Source organism: Linepithema humile, chromosome 3 (assembly GCF_040581485.1).
Source record: "Linepithema humile isolate Giens D197 chromosome 3, Lhum_UNIL_v1.0, whole genome shotgun sequence".
Classification (NCBI taxonomy): domain Eukaryota; kingdom Metazoa; phylum Arthropoda; class Insecta; order Hymenoptera; family Formicidae; genus Linepithema; species Linepithema humile.
Genome location: NC_090130.1, coordinates 7,608,813 through 7,635,147, shown reverse-complemented (window position 1 = coordinate 7,635,147; position 26,335 = coordinate 7,608,813). Strand labels below are relative to the sequence as shown.

Here is a 26,335-nt window from a genome sequence, read left to right as displayed (position 1 = left end):
TTTTTAGTAATGCATAGTAGTCCATTGATCAAGGTCGGGGCACTTGCAATATCTGATATATCCGTGTTATTTTCTTGTAATTCTTTATTTGCTATAAAACTATGTTTTTAACAAATTGCAGAAGATTATACGTATACGTACGAAATATCGATCATCGCTCGAATGATGTTCAATGAACGCATGAATAACGAAATTATTTATTAATTAGAGAGCACCAGAGTCCCATTTAAAACTGGCGAATTCCCTCTCGTGTGGCTTTAATGCATTTTAATGATTAATAATATTAACATAAATTAATTTAAATATCACATCCTGTTACAACAGAGATGCCCTTAGTGAAATTATCCGTATAGAAAAATTTTACCGCCTATGCGGTACTGATATTTCTTCCCTCCTTCATTGCTCTCAATTCAGATTGCGGCACGAATATTGTATAATACTGCAGCCATTTATACACAAAATGTGACAGCTTTTTTAAAGGATTTTATATATATATTGCCCGCACATGTCATTAGAGTGATTACACACATGCATTATGAACTTGCTAAATCATAAAATTGCCCAACATTTGTCTAAACACGGATAAAGTTAGACATAGAAGTAACTTCTTCCTTTTAAAGCTGGAAAAAGCTGATTCTTCTGTCCAGTGTATTAAATAATTATCGTGCTTGATAAACACAATTGAAATCAATTTGGTAAATGTTACAGAAAATTTGACATATTTAGAATATAAAAGCACTATGCTCGAATAAAAATGCCTGCTACAATTTCTTCAACACTAACGTGCTTTGGAACTAAAAATATGCTTTCAAAAATAATTATATTATTTACACAATATATACAAGTATGTGAAATGCAAGCTGCGCGCAACGGGGTCTCTTCTTATCATTTGTAGGTTCAATTCAAAATTTTTTAATACGTTTGATCACGAAAGCCATGGATGAAAAGCATTTTGCGCTTAAAATATTGTAATATTTTCAACTTCTGATTTGAACTTATGGATTTGAACACGATATAATTTCAACGAATTTAATCTCCAATGTTGTAGATGCGCGAGAAAAGTATAGAAAGACTATTTTTTTCGAGTCTGCATGGAAATCTAAATCAAAGATTGAAACCGGTATAGTTTTGGCGAGTCTAACTTCCAATGCTAGAAATATGTAAAAAGAAATTATTTCAATCATTGCAAGTCTCATCTCAAGTAAACATGATCAGATTATATAATTATGCAGCAAACTTGAACACAGTGGAAACTTTGATGCCCACATCATCGAAATTTAAACTCAGCGAAATTCTATCGGTTTCAATTCTTGTTTGGATTCCTATTAACAAAAAGTACACGATCGCGGATGAAATATCTTTCATCATGTTTCACACGTGATACACATGAAAAAACTTCCACGGCACGATCCAAGGTTAACGTGTCTTTATTATCTACGAAACGATCCGATAGTTCTAAAATTTTTTTTGTAATAACGGCATTATTTATACTATTATTATTATTTTTCTCGACTTTCTATGATCCGACTTAAGCTTTTGCAGGTGCGCACATTTGCACTCGCGTAGACTATCTGATTCGATGTCTTTTTCGAGTTGCTGCATGCAACGTACGATAATAATTCTTTTTTTTTGTCCTAAGGTGATGATTCTTTTCTATAAGAAATTACGCGATTTATTTATTATCAATCTAATCTGGAAAAACGCAGATTTTCGGACAGATTAAACAGATTCAAGGCATGCCGCATGTACCAGCTACTATATTATTACTATTATCCTATTTTCGTCATTATTCGTCTCATTACTAAAAATAATACAATAACTAATAATGATAATAATATTTATATCACTAATTAATGATCAATTAGTTGAAATGGCCATTCCTCTTGAGTAGGAATAATTAATAAGTAAATAATTTTTAAATCTATCTCCGTAGAGCTTTAATTTCTAATATTTAATATAAGTGCTTATCATATCTAGGTTCAACAAGGTATCCTCGACGATTATTAACGTAACAATCTGTTAGCAGCGCAAGGACTAAATGTATCTCAATCTTTCTTTCTCTTGTCTTTTATTCTCCTCCTTTCTATTTTCTTGGCCGCAACAGTATAATCTTTCAATTAATCTCAAGATCAATGAGTTAACAACGCAACATGTTTTATGCAAGCATTACTGAAATACTGTAATATCGATTATATTTGGCAAAGCGACATGTAAACTCGCTGCTTAATCTTGCTGTTCGTAATACATAGGCCCCGCGCGGAGGCATATATTTTTTTTTTTTCGTGAATGCATTCCACAGGCATCTAGGCACAACAGATACAAAAGTAGTACACTCAGAAGTATCCAGATTTTCTCGTAGCAATCTATTATTTTTAAAATAGCACTATCATATACATCCTAAAGATAACGCGCACCGGCGTGTATTCTTTTTCATCATCATTTTACTTATATATTTTTTTTTTCATCTTCTTACTACAACGAGCCTGTAGTGTTAAAGCAAGTACGTATATTTATATATGTATATATCATTTGCACATAAATTGAAATGTCATTCGCAAAATTGTTAACACAACAAGCTCGCATAGCGCGATAGGTGTAGGTTACAACATCGAGCGTATGGTTTAAATCTTCGATCACATTCCCGCACATATATCCTCATCTGTATATAAAATCTCTTGTAGAATATACCAAACCCGTTACAACTGCAGTATCCATTAATTATGTCGTTTACATACATTATCCATGTATTATCTTATTGTTGAGACGTAGCAGAAGGTAGCACCCCAAAGTGCCACCGGTGGTAGAGATTCTATGAGTAATGTATTTAGGGCCCTTTTCGCTTACTGTATGCACTTCTTATATAACAATGTGATTATTATAATTACCCTCAGCTGCAATTTTCTTTCTCTCGTGAATGAAGAAATAAATACAACGCATTTCTATAACGAAGTCTGTTTTGTAAGCTCCTACGTGTACCTATACACTGCCTCTTTGAATCGCACGATGCACGGAAGGGTAGGGTTTTCTCTTTCTTTCTATTAAAGAAAACAAATACAGTGTGATATATGTTGGAACAACAATGCGATATTATTAATTTTGCACAGCAGAATTCTTAATCAAATCGTGTTTACGTCTTTATCGCCGTTTCCCCCCCCAGAAAGAAAGCTAACTTCCAATGTTGCTACAGCAAAACAAAGGATACATGGGAAGAGGTTGTGGTAGAGACTAGCAATTATTGGGATCTGGCGGCGTGACAAGGTATTCATCGGCACGCTTGTGGTCGGATAATGCCCGCATTGTGTACGAGTCCTGTGGCAAATCGCTCTTTCTTCGTAAAAGCGGTTTCACTTTGTTTACATTTGTCATTTTCTTCGCCTGTGTGACAAAAAGAAAAATATTTACACGAGACATCAAAATTTCTCTCCCCGGCACGTGAAAACTAGAATTTGACTTCTATAAATATCAATTCTGATAAATACCTCATTGGCCTTAGCTTCGATCTTCTCCAAAGTAAGCGGAGTTTGATCCGTGTCGCCATCTTCGTCGGGAGGTGAGTTATCTATATGTTGTGCTGACATGTACGATGTATTATTCGTTGTACCTTTAATTGCCATGTTATAATTTGGATGTCTCATTGCAAGCGCTTCCACGCGCATCCATGCTTCATCCCGATCTTTCATGAGCTTTCGTTCTCTTTGACGCTCCTGCAAAGTTTTGGATCGAAATATTTCCAACTTTAAAAAAAATTATATTTGAATATTTTTACAAGTCAATGTAGTATTGTGAGTATCATCAGCTTTAGGATTAGAATTTTAAATTTATATTCAACTCTAAACATTAATTCTGAACATAGTGATCTGTCATTTTCATTTTCTTAATGCCAAATATGACTGCATGATTCAGCGATTCAATATGTATATTGAAAATACAAGTCATAGTTCACAAACATACCTGATAGTACTGTGTTGTGCACTCATCAAATACTTTTTGATTCATCTCCATGAAGAGTTTCAGAGCGTTGTAAATTAAACCATGGATTGTCTTGTTCCAGTGGTTTCGGGAGTTTCTATAAAAAGCTGGATACATTATCGGTAGGATGACGGCATAATTGTCCGATATCAATGACATTATGTATTCGTTATTCCAATAATAGAGAGCTCTTTCCGCCACCTGAAACAACAAGCGAGCATATGTGACTTTGCACGAAACAAAGTAACAAAGTCGTGCTTACCTGGAAATGCGGCGACGACACGCATTTGGCTAGCTGTCTAAACAACGGATCCATAACCTTTTGGAATTCAGCTGGCTCGATAACGTCTAGGATCTCTTCCAGTTCGTTCAAAAACATAACTTCTTTGGGGGAATGTGTTTTCGGCCAGAATTTCAGCAGGTTTCTAATCACGGGCTCCGTCAACGACGGATCCTTCTCCAAAAATTGGACGACACAGTACGCCAGTTGCGGATGGTATACGGATAATGACTTAGCTTTATGCAGGGGTAACAGGACTTTCAACAAAAACACCTTGTGCTCTTCTTTTAGTGGCAGAGCGAAGCCATTTATAATACTGCAAAAGAAATAACATTAATAATTAGATTTTGTCTCAAGAATTTTGCATTACGTTCTTCTTAAAACTTCTATCACTTACCTTCCTAAGATTTCCAGCAGTTCCGCGATACCGTTGTGATGCTCCGTCTCATATATAAATCGGTAGAAAACATTATTAATCTGTTTCCTAATGTATGCCCTGAGCCCTAGGAATTTTCCATAAATCCTATGAAGCGTTGTCTTAAGAAAATCCCTTTCTCTCGGGTCCTCCGAGTCGAACAGTTCCAACAATTGCAGCACGAATTTTTGATCTATATAGCGCCTTGCTATGGACGGCTGGAAGTCCTGCGACTCCAGCAATCGTAAAAAGAACTCGTAGACCAACTGCAAGTGCGGCCAAGCCGCCTCCAACGTCGGCTCATCCTCCTCCGGATCGAATTCCGCTCCGTTAGGGTTTGATGATGGTGGTAATGTTCGAAACAAATTCACAGCGAACTGCAAATATTTCATTCGTCTCAATAAAATAAAATCAATAAATCTTTCAACTTTGTTCCTAGAAAAACATTTTAGATTACATTTTTACATGTATTTCATCCAAATGTTTTTTTTTCCAAAATATAAAGCAATGTAAATACCAAGAATATTTCTCATACTTTTATATTAATTTTAATTAATTAATAATTAATCTTATATTCATTTCTCAATTACTTCAATATTATCGTCTATTTTTTCATTACTCTGTTTACAATTATATTTTTTATCGTGTAAAGTTCATCTAAATTTTTATACGAAGCTAATTGCTTGATCTTGCATTCTCAATAGGCAAAAAGTATTTCGCGCAATTTGCGATAATCTCTTACGCAAAGCATATCGGAATGCTACTTACCATATTCACCGCCTCGGGATATATCGCTTCGGTAATAACATTTTTGTTTTTGGTTACATACTCGACCATCTCGTGGAGGGCAGTGCGCTTTACCTCCTTCCATTTCAAATCCGACAATGGATCGGACTCGAAGTCGAAGAGGACGCAGCATTGTCGTAGCTTCTGTATAAAAAGTTCCTCCCGCTCGTTCCCTTGTTGTGTTTCTGGAACCAGATAATTGGTGATTAATCGCGTTTAGCAACTCGCGACGCGTTTAGCAGCTCTTACTATAAGGAACGAGAACGATAACAGCGCGATGGATGCATCACATAACGTCGGTATTAATCATTAAGTCTTGTATGAATATCGATGCAAGTCAATACGATATGAACACATTTAGATGTGCATTACTCATTTTTTTTTCTCGTCTGAATTACTTAAAACTTTTGCCACTTGTCTGATCGGCCTTTTTGCCACAAAGCATTTTGTTGTCAAGTGATTCTTGGACGAAGTTTATCAATCCTTTAGAATCAGTTATATTTCACATTTCAGCGTCAAGATCATTATCGAGAGATGTACAAAGTTCTTACTTATTATTCGAGAAATGTGATAAACTTAAGATTTTATCTTGTAATTGTTATATAAAAAAAAAAAACTCTGTCACGTAAATATGCAGAGCATTTCGATATCTTTATTTTCAATATGGATGAAGTCAGTTTAATAAAATATTCCCGATAACAATAAACATCTGGAATGTAATTTGCCGCCGATAAAAAATGAAGCACGCGATCGTAATCAATATTCTATTTGCCGCTTTGAAGCTTTTGATCTGCCATAATCAGTTATTTCAGATGTTAATGGACTTCAATGATTTTCTGGTATCGTCACGAAGGGCATGCTGCCGTAGAATTGCTTCTAGTTAATATTTATGCGAGCCTCAATAGCATGCAACGGACGGCGGCAAGCTTTTTGATCGAAAAACCTTAAAAGTGCTCCGCTTTACCGATTAATCGAGTTGGTTCTGCAGGAAGGATCGATAACGACCTTCAAAATATCGCGCGACTGCGACCGAGGGACATTATTTATCGCCTGCTATTCCTGGCGTTCTCCGCAACAGGAGTAACGAGATCGATTGTCGAATTTACCACGAGTCGACCATTTCGCAGACATCATTCTCGAGCAATCCTTTACTAATATAATGCAAATTACGAAAAAAAAAAAAAAAAAAAAAAAAATTACAGAAACAATAAATTAATTTTACGGAATTTATTTTGTGTGGAAATAATTCCGCATTATATTAATAACAAAACAATCTGACATCAGTTACAACTAAAGTGTACAGATTAGTCTTATAAAAAAAAAAAAAAAAAATATGTGCAATAATAAGGGTTTAAGTGCAATCGAATTTGTAAAAGTAACTTGCAAAACTGATTGAAACGGCAGAGAGCTTTACCGATTAGAAGAGGTTGCAAAGGTTGATAGTGCAGCGCGAATGTCACCGGGTAAGCGTTGCTCGTGTCCTGGGGTAACACCGTCGCCAAGGCGAGACCCTGATGAAAGCTGGGGCTTTTGGGCAGAGGACCGCCCAAAGATGGACTAATACCACCCACGTGAACCATCGCGTGATATATATACAAGGCCGCTTTACAACTTCACATTCGCGCCTTACTTATGGGCGAATCTCTTTGAAAACGTTGAATTAAACAGTATACTTCGTATCAGTGTTTTCTTACGACAGTTCGTAACACTTCGGATTCATGCATTTGCCAGGATAAGTTTTTCTTCTTGATGTCAGAGCTGCGATCAATAATGTTCTCTCCGTGATTTCGCTCTTCGATTTTCAAAACAACGTCATCCAACTAATTTGAAATTTTATGCATAGAAATTCATTATTTATAATCGAATGCTTGAATATTATTATTTAAAATACAATACGCCGCATCGGTAGATTAATATCTTATTGATTACGTAAACGACACAAAATATATTGATTCTATATTTGTAGCAACCTACTTTTTAATATTTCACCATTTAAACGTGGAATTTATTTGAAATTTAATTTGCATAATTTTTTTAAGCTACACACATGTTTATTTTCTCCGTGTAAATTATATTTTCCAGGAATTATACTAAAAGAAACCTAACAGCTTTTGAAATTTCTTTTATATATTCATTAACTCCATCAAAGAGTTTCGTTATATTTTAATTATTAAACAATTTTAAGTGTATCTCTCAGTTTTGCTAAGTTAAATCGTTTCCGGATTTTGCGGATTCACGGAATTGAGGGATATACTCGGAGGGAAACCAATTTCCGGAGAACGTTTTTATTTCATTATCCGCAATCATACGCCCATTTACTCAACGAAATGCGACGTATAACTTTATTAAGCTGCGGCGATTGTCGGCCTTCGACAAATCGCGTCACTTTTACCAGCTTCCCACGTTATTCTCCGCATTGCTCGCGCGAAGGAAACGCGTGATTTTATGCGTTTTGCTAAGCCATGCAGAAACATAACTGTACTTTGATGTAAGCCAACGTCTGTTACAGCTCGTTGCGAGAACTTTTGCACAAAATAAAACTGACAGTTTCACGCCGACGAATGTTCACGTTTATGTCACGAATATTATAGATGTAGTAAACTAATATGTTCTAAACTAATGCTTATAATTGGTTAAAAGTATTTCAATATAATCATTGCTTTCCATAAAAAAAAAAAATGCGTAAAAAGATTATTATTAATGTTTTTTTATTCCAATTGCTTCGTACAAGTCATTAGGTTCAATATTGTTATTAATGGTTTTACCAGATTATATTCAATATCGTTTCTCGTGAAGTTCATTAATCAGAAAAAGAGGGAAAGATAATCGATATTCCCAAAATTACAAATTCCACGCATTCCCAGCTTCACATACGGTTTTATTTTATCACAATTTCATATATTTTAGTTGATTCGCAACTTAACGCAATGCATGCACATTGAATTATTCAAAGTTAAATAAATATCACTACTTTTATCTAAGCTCTCACATTATTTTCTCTCAAGCCGGTCTACAAAAAAACGCATCTTTACATCGTAAAACTTACCAATTTCTGATTGCAAACTTTCGGTTTTTTAAATCACGAAATTTACCAGCTTTACTTTTCCCCGAAAATCTTCGACCTTTAACTCTTCGGCTCGTCAATCATAAACTGTACTTTTCCCTTCTCGTTGTTCAATTTGCTATCCCTTCCGATCAAACTAGAAGTTATTCGATCACCAGGCACATCATCACTTGCCATCGAGCGCACGTTCAATATAACTTCTCGCGAGATTCATCAAATAAGCTACCCTTTACCAAATTAGCGTCCTCAAAGTTCTCCGAGCTTCGAGCGTTGATCGCGCGCGCCCTTAACCGGATTTTCCCACGGATCCGATAACAACTCCCCCTCGACACACAATCAGCGTCCATCCGCCGTTAATTCCCGTCGTTGTTTAACGCTCGCAACAATCTGTTGCTTCGTCCGCGTCAATCGATCGGACCAGAAAGGCAGGGCTCTCCTCTCGGGCTTTCTCTCGTCGGGATGACTCGCGTCGCGAAGCCACCCCCGCGAAACACCGGCGAGCACTAGCGGCGCGTTCTCGCGGGTGCCCGGAACCCGGTGACCGCGTTCGCGTGGGGCGCTAGGTGGTTGGCGGGACGAAGAGCACGGGAGGATGAGAAAGAGAGAGAGAGAGAGAGAGGGACAGAGAGGGCGAGATTCGCCTAAGTGGCAACGAGGTCGATGAACTCGCCGGTCCTCGCCGGGATCTCGCGGGTCAACTCTCGATCGGTCACGGGGTCGATACACCCCCTTCGCCGTGACTCCAGGCAGGTGGAGCCGCGGCCAGGTGGAGCTCTCGCGAGGGCGCCGCGCGGATGCGGGTGTTGGTCTCGGAATGGTTGGAGGAGAAGATCCGAGAGGGATGCCGAAACAGCAACGAGGGCGGCGGGGACGAACGCGACTGTTTACGTTGGGAAAACGGGGAACCCGTGGATCCCGGGCGCCTGCGCGACCTCCGTCGCGCGCAATCGATAGACTCTGACGTAGGAGGCACTCCAGCAACCTCGATTGACCGGCATCACGTTGGGAAAGGGCAGGAGGACCGATTTGTCGCCCTCCTCCTATTTTCGCGTCTTGTCCTTCGCTCTGTTATTTGTTTGCTCCTGTCATGCGTCTCCGTTTATTTGTTCTCGCCCAATTTTCGCCCTGATCCAATTCTCGCGCGCTGCGTAGATTGAATTCTCGTGCAACGATTTCCTTATGCTGTTTCTCATTAATTTTGGGTATCGAATTATTCGCAGCACTCAGAACGAATGTAATGTAAATGTATGTCGTACGTAAATAGATATGGCCGTCGTGCGACATGCAGACGCTTTCTCTTCGTTTCAATTATGATCACTAATGATCCAAGTGTAAGACAACATGCCTCAACTCTATTTTTCGTCTCTTTTGTATTACGAAAAGATTTATATGCCTATTCTACGATACGAAGAAATATTGTTTTTAAGCATTTTCGATATAAGTATATTACTGTTTTCAAAATCTTGACTCGTCAAATTGACATCAAAGCTACGCAAAGTATCAACCCTAAACTTAGCAAAACTAAAGAAGTAAACTTGAAATAACTTCTTAAATATAGAATTTATAAGTATGACAAAAATTGAAAACAGAAAATAATTGTGTCACCAAATTATAAAAGCCATGAGTAAGTAAATACGATTTACCATAATTTTAATTTGGAAACATATATTTCAAATTGCCAAGTTTAGGGTTAATGCAAATGTTTTATGGTTTAACAAACAACCTACCGGACAACAGCGGCAATTTCTGCAGTTCCCGATTTTTCGATATATTGAACCTGGAGCTGCTCTGCCGTTTATCCTTCTTTATTACGGGTCCACCGGGTTGATACTTGATTTTGTTGATAAGTGTAGGCGGAGGCGGTGCGTTGCCCACCGGAGGTCCCCCGGTCACCTTGTTTGCCTGTGAAAAAAAATTTTAAAAGACGTTAGATTTTTGTGAAAATTGGAATAAACGAACGTTACAGCATGGTTACAATAGTAAATGGGAGATAAAAAAAACTTATCGATTTGTTTAAAATATAGAAATGTGTTCCAATTATTGGTATCTATAATTGGTAGATTGAAGCATTTATTGAAACGGTGTTTTATATGATCTTTTTAAATCCCCTTATAATCATCTTCTTTACAAATATGACACTCATTTAATATGCGAATGATATCCAATCTATTTTTGGTCGTGTCCCGCGCAACACATACATGTTAAATCTAAATAGAAATTGATGATTAGCAGATTTAGCCCACAGTTGCTCGTTTTCCCATTAATTCAAGCCGGTCGCAGGTGAACGATCGATTGCGAGCAATCGTTCACTGATCGGATTAACGTTATATAAATGGAACGCGAAGAAGCGACGTCGACCTGATTTATACGGCACGATGCGTGCAAAAAATTACAAGTACGTGATCTTTTTACGTCGCCAAGAATTGTAAAGTGTGACGTTTCTGCTTTATGAGATAATATTCTTCAATGTAGAATTAATATATTTTTTAATAAAACTAATTTCTAGCTATAATTAAATAGAAATGAAAAATTTCTCACAACTTAGACTCCGCAGATTCAAAGGAGTGGTAATATCTTGATCTTAATTAATTTTAGAAATTTTATTTAAAGTTTCAATTTAATGCTCAATTATTAGTATTTTTAATATTAAATATAAATAGCAGTAAAATAAAAAAAAATGTGCAATTAAATTTTCGCTAAAAAAAAACTCCAACTAATTTCACTAGATGTGAAATATGTATTACATTATTGATCATTTTCTCATTCTGTGGCAGATGCGGCCATGAAAGTTGCGAAAAAATATATGTAGTGCTCCTTTCTTTTATTTGTTGTTTGATCGCGACTACAAAGTAAGCTGTTTGAATGAAAAAAGTCGCAGATACAAATGTTCTAGTTTATCTTGTGACTAACAAAAAGTCGGTCGAACGAATGTACCTCGGCGTCCTGTAATGAATCCAATCAGATCTCCTTCTCACATGGCAGCTTTATTACAAACCTGCCAACTAGTTACGCGAGCTTTCTTCGCTCACTTTCCCGATCGTTCCGCTTTCGGAGTTTTGTGCGCAACGTCGAATATCTAATTAATAGTCATCGATTTTTTTTCCGACGATACTGCGTATCGGCTGTATGAATATATTAAAGACCAATTGAAAGTAGACTTTTCCTTAACGCAGATTTAAGCAAACGTAATTTATGCGCGGATTTGAATAACGGAATCAAAGGGTTCTGATCAATTAAAGTTTAGAAACGAAAGCGAATAAGGAACGATTTAATTTTTCAATTATTTCGAGTGAAAGGACTTCGAGGGAAATTCAGCTTGCGGCTTGTCAGACGAAATATTCGACGTTGAATAATAATAAAACATTGCGTAATCAATAATGTACTTGCGCAGTACGGTGACAGGTAACATATACATGAGTTAAATGCACAATAAAGTGCAGTAAAACGCAGATTGTGTATCCGTAAATAAAAATAGATGTAAATCACGGTCTAATGAACTATTACGAAGTTATCGTCACTCGGCCTGAGTTTTCGCATTGTTTGCTGCTGTATCTTCAGAAGAATATACGCGTATGAGCACGTACGCTTGATAAACAAAACAAAGTTAGCAATTCCGCACAGCGTCTCTCAACGAGAATCAGTGTTTGCTGTCATTCGTTTGCGAGAGCTTAAAAGACTCGTAAAATACGCAACGAGTGAATAATACGCGGAAATTATTTCCTTACGTCGCGAATAATTTAACAAAATTATTTCAAACAACATTTTTTTTTCTTCAAATATTAAGAAGCTCATTATCCAAAAAGGTCATTTATTCAGAGAAATATTATTTATAACACCGATAATACAGTAAAATAAAAAAAAAGATAATTACGTTTAATAAAAATAATTGCTATATTTCGAGAAAAAAGAGAGTATAGAATTTCTCAATTAATACTTAATTTTCAACTTATCTTACAGTGATAATCCTACTATATGTGTTTACTTGTTTTTCAAAAGAATAATAATGCGCAATTTTCACCGTGTTTATCTTTCGTAATATAGAATGCTGATAAACCATTGTGCGACTTTTACAGCGCAGTGCACTTTGAAGCAAATCAAGTTTCGCCAATTGATTGGTTTCACATGGGCGAATAATGGGTCATAATAAATGGTTTTATAAAAGAAGAGGTCAGCCAGTATTGAAGTTCACGGTCGGAGATTATAAACTGTAACAGCTCTTGTTCTAACAAGAATTTCCACCCGAGGGACGTGCGAAATGCATTTTCATCTCTTTCATCTTTCTAATAGCATTTCTCGTTTTCATCAAAAGTCATTCATTATGTTGAATGAATGCGATGTCAATTAGGATAAAAGAGGATGATTATGTATAAGACGTCATTTGGTGTGTAGAGCTATCATCGTTTTTTAACGGACGCTTTGCACTCCAATTTGTCGATTTCGACTTCTTGCCTTCGAATCATCGTTTATTTCATTTTCAAATATATCAATATTTAAATGTAAATTCTAAACAAAATAAATCAGAATTTAATTTAAATCTTATTAAATATAATTTGTATTCATTCTCTTGCAGTTTTCATATTTTTTGATAAAAAATATTTACACGAAAAATTGTTTAATATATAATAAATGAATAATGTTTAAAAATAAACATGTAATAGAAAAAATGATCATAACATAGTCAAGATTTATTTATAAGTATTGTTTTTATATTGTTTTTCAAGTAAACCTTTGCTACTTAATGTCAAATCTATAAATAAGGATTAATATGGGTTAAGGAGTCATCGACTTTCGCTCCGATAAGCTTACTGAAGCAACGCGATGATCTTTGATACTTTAGAACTTGAATCACATTAAATATTACGAGTTATTTGTGCAATGCTACTCGACATCTTTATAAAATTAATGCGCATTCGATACTGCTTATACGCACTTATCTGTCAATACTTATTTTGCTCGAATCGAAACTACATATTGCGCATTAAAAAGTTATTATATCTTTAGTTATCATATCGGTCACGATAAATATCGTGATAAGCATCTGACAAGATTTCGTTTTTCAATCGCCATACGTTAAACCGAGCAAGGACAAGTAAAAGGATTATCTCGCTGAAAAAATTAATGATAGCACTTTGATACTCGACAATGTCAAATGATAGTACGTTGGAAAGTATGCGTAATTATTGTGTAAACTAGCGGGTAGATAAATAATTCATTCTTGTCTCCAGATATTTATGCCATAACGACTTCAAACAGTGTATTGCAGTGTTTGGAGCCGCCAAATATTTGATTTGATCACACGAAATAATGCAAATTAACTGATTTGAATGATTATATTATGAACACAAACATATTTTAATTGTAAAGCAAAAAATAAATAGCAATGTATTATTATCTTAAAATTTTAAACAATAATAAAAAAGATATTTATCTCCATAAAATATATCACATAAGAAAATAAAAATATAGATTATATTACGAACTTGCACAGTCATTGCAAATAGATATAATTATAAAATAATATAATAATATTAATTACAAAATCTGCAGAAATAGTAAAAAAATTTAAAGTTTTCAACTCAGCTTTTTATCACTTTTTGGCTTTACAATTACATGACGATAAACTCGTCACAGAAACGCCGCATTTAAATCTATCGTTACAAAGTTCGGAGCCGGGCTCCTTGAGAAACCTGCCTTTTTCTTGAACACGTTCCCGAAGGCGAGCCCGCTGAACGTTTGCATTTTACTCTGCATGCCAGCGTGCGATCCACGGAACAACGATCGGCCCAGGAAGGAAGTTCACTATCGGCACAGTGCGGCAGTCCGCCGCGCGAAAAACGGTCTCGTGGCGTCGCGGCGCAACATGATTTTTGCATTCGCCGTGCGATCCTCCCTTCTCACGGGGGACGAGGAGAATCTCAATCACACAACCGTCTATCCACTTCACGGACTATCCAGGGAATATCCGCTTTCTATCCGCCGGCACCTGATAGTGCATTCCCGAATGCATGCCTGAGAATATCGCGCGAAATATTCGAGGAACGCGCCGAATTTCTTTTCTAAATTTACAACTATTACAATCAATTTTCCCGACGCGAAGGACGCGCGTGAGATCTAACGGAAAGATTTTATCTTTGCAAATGAGATTAGGATTTGCAATTAAACTGTAGCGCACCCGCGTTTGAAAACAAGTTTCCAAACAATATATATATATATTTTCTACATCCTCTGATTTCAAATATTTATTTTAATTGAGTACTGAGTTAATCATATTTATTTTTTGCAAAATATTTTGTTATTCTAAATAAAGAATAACGTAAGAGACTTTTGGCCTCGGCGATCGAGAAGGTAAATTATGTTAATGATTAATGATGATGCACGTGTCACACATGATCTGTTTACAACGAACCGACAGTTCTTGCAACTAGTTTGCGGGCGTATGTACGAAAATAAATCGGCGGAACGAAGTGTCTGGGCGAGAGGTAGGCTCCCTGTTATCCAAGATTAGGAAAAGTCGACGCAGTCTCTCTACGCTGGATCCGCGTTTGCGAGTATTTTAGTCGACAATCGAAAGAGACGAGAGAGAGAGAGTAAATATTATCTTTCTGTCGCTGGCCGTCATGCGATGTTTTGTTACTCAATATTTCCGAGTACCGATCTTTAGAAGTCTGACCTAACGTGTAATTTATAGTTAGCTGTTAAATACCGATAACAGTGTTGCGCAATTTATCAACCATTGTATTCCTCAAAGTAAATTGATCGCATGAATTTGAAAATTACTCCTCCGTGACGTAATTTATTCTCACAATCATACCTTCTTCTATTATAAACAAACACACGCTTGCATTCCGATAAATAAGCGACTTTGGCAACGATTGTAAACTTGTTTCGGAGCGAGTTTCGTTTATCTCATACATAAAACATTGACTGACTGGCTCTGTCTACCGAACGGCGAGAGATTGCAAATCGCGAGAACGACGAAAAGCAGGCCGGCGCATTTCCTCGGGGTATTCGGAAGAATTCGCAGCATCCCCGCGCGAGGGAGATATAAATATTCCCCACGCGGGTGTCCAGTGCGGAATAAATTCTCGCGGGTTGCTGATCTAGCCGCGCGGCGCGACGAACAAAGGCGCGCGTGATGTCGCACTTGGGATTGCACTATTCGCGATGCGCCGTGGAGGAAAGGACGTCACCTCTTCGTCGTCCGATTGCCATTCCAGAGATCCTCACGACACTATTTTCTCCCGCGTGCACGACAGAGAGAGAGATGAGTTTCTCTTGTCGCGACGCTAGCAAAACGAAGGAGAGAAAAAAAAAGATATAGACACACGAGATGTCGCGTGTGCAACGAAGAGAGACGCGACAACACGCGGGGAGAAACGCGAAATAACAATGTCGCCGACGTCGCGACGCCTAAGATCGTCCGCGAGACGCTTTACGGAGACGGAGACGGCGACGGCGACGACGACGAGAGCGCACTGCCAGAGGCGAGCGGCAAGCGTGCACTCGTGACCGAGAATCGCAGCAGCCAGCCAGCCAGCCAGCCACTTGCGACACTCGTGTACACACATCGCAGGTTTTGGCGAGCGCGATCGGCTCTCGCGGCACGCCGTCGCCGCCGTCCGATCGACGCCGATCGTTCAAGGTCGCTGCGTACGACCTTAACCCTCACGCCAATTACGCGGAATTACGTTTCATCTTGCGGCACACACGTATGTTACACGCGTACGAACGTAATGCATAGTCGATCGCGGGCTTCTACCCTCATATTTTCGTACGATCGACGTAACAAGGGGCTGTCTGGAGAAATCACGATGTCCCTGGACCAGTTTATAGGATACGATCTCCGGAGAGGGAGGATTATAGAGTTAGGGAAGATTTAAGGACCAGACACGACGAAACAGGAATAAGAATACAAAGGTCTGCTCCTTATTTTTTGTAAGATTGCACTTAAAATAAGAATCTACGCCACAGCAAAGTAAAAAAGTAGTAGTTTTTTTTAATGTTACGATTTTCAACGCGAATAATAATATCGATGCTAAAAATGATAAAATTTCAATTTTTGTTTAAAATTTAAAGTATGTGAAAAACTTTTTTTAAATACGAAATTTTGTAACAGAATAAATAAGATTGCAAATAGTTCTATGATAGAATACTTTTTTTAGATTCTTCAAATATTTTTTAATAAACCGCAAAAAGTTAGAGAATTTTCCGAAAGAAAATGAAATTTGTTTCGGAATAAGATCTAGATTAATAAGCGTTTGCAATCAAGATATCGTTGATGACCTGATTGTGATGCGACTGTTATATAATGTATTTACATATTCGTATGTTAATCATACGTTACGTGGTAGTGAAAAAGTTCCTAGGGTTAGAAGGCGATAATGACGATAAGTGGTTTCAATTTGTTAATACGTGCACGTCATATCTTGCAGATTAATCTTAACGCGAATACTAGCTTATTAAGTCCGTCTCGTACTTTAAATTATACCGTATATTACCCTTTTGCGTGATATATGTCACGTTAGCAAACTGCAACCTACAGTTACTCCGACGCCGTCTTTTCTCGATATTAAAAGCAGCTTAATTCGAAAATATTCACCGCATTCGAAAAAAGTCATTCTTAAAGTTTCAATAAATAATAAATCTTCCTTCTTTAAGAAAGAACTTTGCGTTGTCGAACGTTTAAGATGCGGAAAAATTGCAAAAATATAAAAAAATTTTCTTCAAACGCACGGATTTAAATTAACTCCTAATTTGTCGAGGTATCTGTCGTGAAAATAATTGCCAATAAACCGCCGGCATGTATCGTTGTCTGCGCATTGTATCGCAACACGATGTTAATAGAAATACATGTCGATAGAACAATTACGAGCGCGGTAGGGTGTTTTGTACACGCCGGGCAAGCTTCCCCGTCATTCGTTATTCCCTAACAATGATGATGAAGCGGGTTTAAGCGCCGCGTGACGAAACGACAATGCCCGGCTGCTATTTCTGAATACCTGTGGGAGGTGTAACATATGAACGCATCGCGAGAACCGCACAAGAACCGCGGGGTGGCCACACGCGTTAGTTATTAGTGGATGACAAAAGCGACGTGTGTTCGCCGCGCGTTTTGTCAACGTGACATCCGTTTACTATCAAACCCAATTAGTTTAATGGTAAACAGTTTAGACATCCATTTGTAATTCGCGGAATTCCAAGTATAGTTTGTTGCAGATGCACTTTAAACGGCAGATTTCTAGATTTCCGTTTTCGCGATGATGTCACGATCAAAAATACGTGAACAGAAAAATGCGGAAGTAGAGATATATCTACGGAAAGATTGCGATTGGAATAATTCGAAAGCGTCAAATCCGCGTATTATCAAGATGACGAAGTTAAGTAACTTACTTTGTACACGGAGTTAAGCATCATTCGATTGAACCGCAATGAACCGTCGCCTACTATACTTGGGCACAGTTGAACGTTTATGCAAAAGCAATAATAGCCCACACCTGTACGCCATGTCAATTATCATCTTATGCATAATCAGACAACGGTTGATGTATCTCAAGTTCTCACATAAAGTGTCCGTAATGGCCGTGTTGTTTCCTTTTGCTTGTTATCGATCATTTCGTCACGATGCGTTTCGTAATTCGGCGCAGTTGCGCAAAAAAAAACTTTTGTGATTTTGTTGAATAAAATATAATTAAACAAAGTTATATAAAATGTTGCGTACAAAGCGGAGAACATTGGAATTTGTCGTTTCTCATGCAATTAAGCTCAATTTAACGAATAAATCGATAAATAAACTGTGGAATTTTGCTAAGTTTTACCGTCCATTATATATTATCTGATACCCGGATATTACGTCATTATTGTGCAAATTTCTTTCGACCATTTGACAGGGGTATTTACGTTATTACCGTATTATTTGCCGAACCGCCGTAAATCCACCGTAAATCGATCATCGCGATTCTTTGACATCGTGCACCGGCCTATCCGTAATTTGTCATCGCGTTACGTTGGCGTGACGCGAACGTACCCGCCCCGTTATTACACGTCAATCGAACGTGTAATCGTGTGTGCGAGCGGCCGTTATATCGCGGCACAGAAGTCGATTGCGGTTCCACGGAAACCGTAACTTTGGTCGATCTGATGCTACAGTTATTCCGGTCGCGGCCTATTTTCAGAGACGATCGAGGTGAAAATGCGCTGTCACGCGAAAATGATCCCTTGGATCACCGGCCCTCCTCAACCTTTAAATGTAGCTTCGTGTCGATTCTGGACACGCTTACGCTCACATATAACCTGTTACATATTTGACGAAACTACCCTCGCAACTTTATTCAATTTTCAGCTATGTCGGCAGAATCTCTCGGTCTCCGCAATCCCTTGTGCCCTCTGTTCGACTGGATAAAGTTTCGAATTGCTGTGATGGAAAAACTTATACGCGTCTAGCTCCGTCCAGAGATGTTGGACATTTTTTCTATTAAATAACCTTGTTTCTAAATTAAATAAATTTTTTATCCTTTCGTATAGCGAATACAGCGTAATCAAAGTTATGCAGAATTTTCTCTCGGAATTGAAGTACTTGAAATTTCTTCGCGATCGCACGTTCGTTAGATCTAATATAAAACTTCCAGATTATATTCTGGAAGATTGATCTATGATTATTTTTGTTAAATCTTTCCAAGCGGATGTCTTCGTATCCCTCTTTTCTAAATGTAATCCCAAGATTTCATGTTATTTTAAACGCCTCCTTCCTCGTACTCTTCTGCGTACTCGTCAACTCTTTTTTGCCTCAAAATCTCGCTATTTATGGAAAAGGGAGAGCTAACTTCGCGCGCATCACCTAGGACTCTCGGTAAGACGTCGAAAAAGCGGACGACGCGACACAGAGACTGGAATGCACCATCGGTATTGACTATTATTAGCGCGCTTTCTATTTGCACGTCGCTCGAAATAGAGAGACGCCGTTCTCCATCGCGTGGTTAGTTTTAGCGGGTGGGCGGGATAACCGACGAGATTTTTGCGTGATCTCATTAACGAGAGCGACAGCGGCGAATTCATGGCCTCCCCCCTCTCCCCCAAAAAATATGCACGTGACGAGAAAAGTCACGTGCTTTCTAATTGTTACGAAACTTCGGCTTCTCCCCGATGCGACGCGACATCCCGAAACGATGATGTTATCACGCATAAATGCGATTTCGAGTGAAATATCTAGCTACCGATGGTTTTCGACGTATAAGCCGTTAAATAATCCGCCATTAATGAAGAATATTTTTACACTAACGGGAAACGTCGTTGGGATCATCTGTTAAAATTGCGCGTGAAAAGAGCGCCGCGGCAAAGTAGCAGTTGTGCGTACATCGAGCCAATATTACAAAGTTTGCGCTAATACGCGACGCAAATTGCATCGCTTGGAGTGAACGTACAAATGTAATTTCCACTCTAGTGCGTCGCGACTACGCTACGAGCCGTGTCATAATTCGTGTGCGACACTTATTTCAGAGATACGCGGTGCCAACGTCAGGTAGACAGTAACACCGCCGATCGCGAATCACGTGCAAGCTGCATCATTGAGCTCACCATTGATCGCTATTTCTCGTTTGCAAGATAATGCGCACGAGCCTCGATGTGGACACTCTTTTTCGTACGCATCATCTTGCACGACGAATTAAAATTTGACACGCGGCTCGCGATCACGTGGCGGTAAACAGTGCGTCAAGTAGCAGCATAAGTATCTGTAATGCGCGCACGCAGGCATGTGTGGTGTTTATACATGTGTAAGTATAGCGTTTGGCATCGAATCAATGCATGTTGTGCCATTGATACCTCCATGATCATTGATCGAGGAAATAAAAGAGAAAAATAATCGGGTGAGCGTACGGATGATTCTATAATCGTTTAAAATTTATAAAAATCTGTATCGGTGTTTCTTCGGAATAATTTATCTCGGTTTATTAATGATTGATCCGTGATAAGTCCTGTTATTCTTGTAAATAAATTATTTTTGTAAATGAGGTAATTCAAGCGATGATTAAAGGTAAAACCACAATTTGAATAAACGAGAGTAAAGTATAATTTGTTTTGAATCTCCGTTAGCCAACAAAATAAGCAAATCTACGTATGTTAATGAAACAAACAAACATTTACGTAACATCACGTTACCATTACGTGCAAAATTAACGTACGATATCGATTTTATATCGATGAGATATGATAGGTAAAATTAGTTTCGCGATCACAACGATAAATTTGATATTAATGCAGCAATTTCAGCAGATTATGCAAAGCAATTTCTTACGTAACTCAATTCTCATAGAAAGAGGGTTGCAACCCTAACTTTGACATTTTATTACAAGTTTTGCATAAAAATTTACATATTGTATCACGATTGGCGACGTATAGATGATTTATGAGAAAACTATATTATTAGATTGTAAAGAAAGATATCCAGCTCAAACATAGTTTTGTAGTTTTAAATAAAAAAAAATTGATCTAAGAAAATGTAAAATATTATCATAAAAAAAGAATACAAAAAGAACCCCCCCCGCTTTTTAAAAAAATACTATTTCAGATTTAGAACTTAACAGATTAACATTTGTTGTAAAATATTTTATATACCATAAAATAAAATGACTCTTAAATAATCTCAGACTAAATATTGCAAAAAATTTAACTCATAAGCTTTTTTTATCTGAAGTAGTGTACCAATTAAAAAATAATATTGAAATAAATAGTAGATAATATAAAAATATTTGTACCTTAATAGACACAAATACGCAAGTCCTAAAATATCAGTTGTTGTGTAAATATTAGCTTGTCATACAAAATAACTAACATCTAATTGTCATTATTTTTATTATGATGCCGATTTATTTCAATAAATTGATAGCCGTGCTTGTAATATTATACGGCGTTCGTTAGGGGCCTTTAACGTCGCAGCTACGCCATCTAGTTCTCAACTGTTTCAACTCGTAACTATCCTTGTCTAACTGCTCCGCTAATAACGTCTGCAGTTAGATCGCTCATTGAACTATATTAATCATAAATGCTCCATTAGAAGCGCAGGTATCGCAAAATACGTTTTTAGCTCATTGCTAAAAATATATTTATCGCTCGATAATAAGAAATTATGGCGAAACGCGATAAACAACGGCACGACAGGAAATCATTATTCAAAAAGAATGATTTATGAATTCATAATGTATAAAAACAAGCTAGATAAATAAAACTAACAATCACTCTTCTCGTGTCAATTATTTCTTGGCAAATATCGATATTATTGTTTCTGTCAATATAATACTGGATAAGCGATAAAAAGCGCGCGATATCTGTCTAATATACTATAGAAAATAATGTTAAAACAATATACACTCCAATTTTATATAATTTTCATATAGCATCAGAGAATAAATATTTCACGTTATGTTGGCAAAACTTTAAGTGCAAAATAAAATAGATTGTGGTATTTATTACTTCTAGATAGTTGCTTATGTTCTCGTGAAAGAAATTATATAACTGCAAGAAGTTATATAGAAGTTATAGAGATATCAAATGTATTGTATTACACATAAGTTATACGTACGATATTCAGTACGCATTCAAAATGGTTATTTTACATTTAACTGAAGAAAGTACAATCGCATTTTTGATACGTATGAAAAAGATAATTTTATACATTGAATATTGTGTCGTATTGTTTCCTATATTCGCATTAGCATCCAATACTTATAAATTATTTCCTTAATAGATTTTGTCGTAACATGATAGAATACTATTGATACAGATTATATAAATACTCTTTGGCAATCAATAATCATAGAACATAAATCATTTAATAGAAATTACGTAAACAGTACAATATACTCTAAAAGACAGCACAACATAACCATATGAGTGCGATAGATAAAACATGATGTTACTGAAAACTGTACACTGCTTTAATAACTATATACTACATGTGAAATCTTTCTCATGGAGATAGAATAATTGCCTGCGATAAATTTGCCTCGCAACATATCAGAATCGTTAGACAAATGCACCAGACATAAAGATGAATATGTAAATATGTGTACCAAATAATGCAGTCAATGTATATACGAACAACATGCTTGTATCGTATATCGCAAAAAGTAGATAAAAAATGCAAGATGTCGGGTCGGCCATGCGACCGATCTGTCACAGCGGAATTCATTGAACACGTTTTTCGAAAAGGCACACGATGTGTCTGTTTTTTCAAGACACATTTCAACGCATAAGTACATATCGTGTGAGCACAAAGCAGCACGCTGCGCTCGTAGACATTGACAATCCGCGATGACAGGAGTCGCAATCGGACCGGGCGAGCAGTGGCAGACAGAGAGATAATATAACCTCACCTCGTCAACGGCGTCGACGTCCTTGCCGTTCTTCGCTTTGTCCTTGCCGCTCTTCGCCGTCTCCTGGAACAGAAGCGCAGTAAGTGCCGGAACGATGTGCACGACGGCGCGCTCGGGGCACGCCGCGATGGCATTGCTACTCGGCGCTTTCGCACTCGCACTCGCGACATGAAATATCACGCGGACAAGTAACAGACAGAGAGAGCGTCGGTGAAAACGCGCGAGGCGAGAGAAGGTAAAACGCACGGATGAGAGACATATACCATTGCGCTCGTTCCGGGCGCGCGGCCGAGTGAGCAGCAGTGCGCGTCGTCGTCGTTGTCGTCGGCGATGAACGCGGTCCGCGAGACGAATCGAAAGCCGAACCACAGGCCAGTCGCGCAACGCGCGCGCGATTAATCTCGGTCGGCGGCGAGAGGAACCGAAGGTGGTGCAGAGCAGAGGGCGGTCTCGCACGCGGGGAATCGGGATCGGGTCAAGAAACCGGAGTCACTGGTGAATGCGCCTTACGGTATGTATGAAGTCCAGTGATGCCGATAGAAAGATCGCTGGTGCTGACCTCTGTGGCATCTCTGTGAAGATTGTCACCATTGAGCATACTAATCGACACTGATTACAGCGGGATGATTGGACCAATAGTATTTGTCCAATAATTTTGTCCAGGCAGTTATGTATCCAATCAGAACATTTCCAATTGGAATAATTTCTTTTTTCCTAGATAACATAATAAAGGTTCTTGCACACAAGATGCGTTACATGTGGCGGAAGTCGGTACGGCGGCCAATCAACTTCTCGCTTTTTTAGAAACTAGCGGGTGATTATTGGTAGTCACGTTAATTTTCGTCACGTATAATTAACGCATTCTGTGTGTAAGAACCCTAAGATATCTAAGGAAAAACGAAAACTTTCTTTTCGGAAACAATTTCAACGTGTATATACATATTTTATATTTCATTGTAATTAAAAAATAAATAGTGCGCGTTTGTATTTCTAGTATTGGATAAATTCAATGTTGTAAAAAGATCAATTTGATTTTAATTCATGATGGTGATTTTGAATACAAATACAGCATTTATGTGAATACAATGCATATTGCACCAACATACAATTCATCAAAATTTTGAGACTAATGATTTTCTTTAACGAAAACATTAAAATAATAAAATACAGGAAAGAGAGGAGCAATGGCATAATGAGGAGAGACATGTTCGGGACATCTGGATTACTCCTCCAACTCCAGGTCCCCCAATTCTTCCTCTAAACCTTCCAGATCCTCCTCCACGAAAAGATTTTCGTTAATGGTTACCGCTGTTGCACCTTCTTCTACTGTTACTGCAATAAAGATTTTGTTATTAATAATTTAAAAATTAAATGCTAACATATTTAAAACATAAATACTACTTATATGTATAAGCATATCTCTCAAATGTTCAGAAGAGATCATTTATAAATAATTATATTTTATAAGTTTCTGAATTTAAATTTTGCGTCAACTTATTTATTAGTTATTCAGATTATATTAATTATTACCTGTGACATCTTCATCGCTATCAGTGACATTATTAGCCATTAACCGATCTGCAGCAGCCATAGTAATACCTTTAGTATCAATTTCGCTAGCTTCAAAAGCGAGACGTTCAGTATCGAGTTCTCTATATTGTACATCTTCATCATAATCATCCTCTTCACGAGTGTAATTAAATATTGCTTCATCTTCTTCATCAATACCTATGACAATTAAAAATAAACAATTTTTTGTATTGTAAAACAGATTTAAATAAGTTGTGCTCTAGATAAAATCTTACCATCTCCTGCTGCGAGATCTGGATTAAAGTAAAACATTTCTCTTCCTGATATACCGACTTGGCGACCAGCTCTATAATCATTTCTTTTCTTCTCTTCGTCCTTGATTGCTTGCTCTTCTTTTTCTTTCAATTTTCTCTTCTTCCAAGCCAAAAATGTCTCCAGTGTTATCTTGGTCTGTAAATATGATTTTTCTTATTACATAGAAATATTAAAACAAAATTATTATCTATACGTATAATTAAAAGTTTATTATTTATCATATACCTGATTAAGTCCCAAATTGGCCCTTTCTGTTTCTATTAGGTCTTCCAGAGAAATTTCATCCTTTTTCTCTTCTTTCTTTTTATCCTTCTTCAGCACAAACCCAGGAGGTAAAGCATGCCTATAAATGCATTTCTGACCAGATGGACACTCCCAGAACCAACCATATTTTGCCTTCTCTACTGCCTCCAAAAAGTGTTTGCAGATCTAGAAAGAGAAAAAGCAGTTTATTTTACATTTTATTTCTTGAATAAGAGATATCAAACAATTTTCCATAATTAAATTTTTACAAGCACTATTGAACTATTCACATAACTTACAATATCGGTAGTTGGACGATTGCCACCACCATGTTTCTTCTCCACAACTTCTTTCAGTTTATCTTCATCCCACTTGTCCATTGTATCTGCTTCCTTGTCATCATCATCTCTCATATCGCAGTACAAAGAACGCTTCTCAGCTTTTCGTTCAATGCTCAAATCATGAGAAAATTTACATTTATCTCCTTTTGTACATTGTCCCTGTTTAAAAAATGCGCACACCACAGACTTGGGATCTATGCCTACAAATATTGTTTTGCCACAGTGTCATTTTGTTGTTTGAATATCCAATATTTTAAAGATTCCCACTATCAGCAATACTCAATACCTTTATCTATTTTCTGTGCTTGAACTGGCTTAAAAATAAGTGCTAGTTCCTTTTGCTCTTTCAGCTTCTTTTCTTTTTCCAACTTTTTAGCATTGGGATCTTCAAGTTTGCGCGGATTTACACCACCTGATTTCACTTGTTTCTCCACCTGCTGAATGAACTTCTGCTGCTTGGCACCTTTCTTGTTTTTTATACCGAAAGTTTTGTCCTTGAAAACATAAAATCTATATAGATTTATGAAAATCCTACTTTGTGTATAAGTATATATTAATAAAAAATATAAATTTCTAATAAAAGATACAAATTTTTAATAAAAAAATAAGATATTCATTAATTCCACGTGTCATTGCAAAAACATGTGGAAACTTGCAATTTTTTAGTCAAAAAATCGCAATCTTTTACCTCGATAACCTTTTCCTTCTTTTTTTGCTCCGCTTTCTTGCTCGCCGCTGGTGCCTTTTTCGGTGGCATTTTATCAATTAATTTTTTCTCGTTGAGATAGAAAGTCTCTTAAAATTTCTTCTAAAAAAATGTCGATGAATGTTCTATTTTATTCCAAAAAACATTATTACTCTGCATGCCTGTAGCCATTGCTTATAGAGTGTATCGAATCAGTGTGATAACGTTTTGCACATCAAAATTCTCTAGAAATATTGTATTATTATTTTTATAATATATACACATTAATTGTAATTAATATTAAACAAAATGTGATTTATTTTTATCAAAGTATGTTTTCT

General features: G+C 37.1%; 2 protein-coding genes across 8 annotated transcripts; both read right to left on the bottom strand.

The window, feature by feature from the left end:
- Nucleotides 1-66: 66 nt before the first annotated feature.
- Nucleotides 67-23,397, bottom strand: LOC105676496 (serine/threonine-protein phosphatase 2A 56 kDa regulatory subunit gamma isoform). Of its 7 annotated transcripts, none has more exons than XM_012374440.2 (9): nt 23,144-23,397; nt 22,881-22,943; nt 10,242-10,416; nt 5,433-5,635; nt 4,647-5,041; nt 4,232-4,565; nt 3,952-4,170; nt 3,480-3,734; nt 67-3,375 (listed from the first exon to the last, which is right to left on the bottom strand). In XM_012374440.2, exons 1-9 carry the CDS (start codon nt 23,144-23,146, stop codon nt 3,226-3,228), a joined length of 1,797 nt encoding a protein of 598 aa, XP_012229863.1. In that variant the 5' UTR covers nt 23,147-23,397; the 3' UTR covers nt 67-3,225. The 7 variants fall into 7 exon arrangements, with proteins under 7 accessions (XP_012229863.1, XP_012229869.1, XP_067208031.1 ...); XM_012374446.2 differs by having other exon boundaries at nt 3,480-3,704; XM_067351930.1 differs by having other exon boundaries at nt 23,127-23,368.
- A 495-nt stretch (nt 23,398-23,892) lies between these two features.
- On the bottom strand, nt 23,893-26,234 carry LOC105676260 (zinc finger CCCH domain-containing protein 15 homolog). Its single transcript, XM_012373998.2, has 7 exons — nt 25,998-26,234; nt 25,596-25,803; nt 25,268-25,509; nt 24,951-25,154; nt 24,686-24,860; nt 24,411-24,608; nt 23,893-24,212 (listed from the first exon to the last, which is right to left on the bottom strand). The coding sequence occupies exons 1-7, from the start codon at nt 26,064-26,066 to the stop codon at nt 24,103-24,105; spliced, it is 1,206 nt and encodes a 401-aa protein (XP_012229421.1). The 5' UTR covers nt 26,067-26,234; the 3' UTR covers nt 23,893-24,102.
- Between the last annotated feature and the right edge of the window lie 101 nt (nt 26,235-26,335).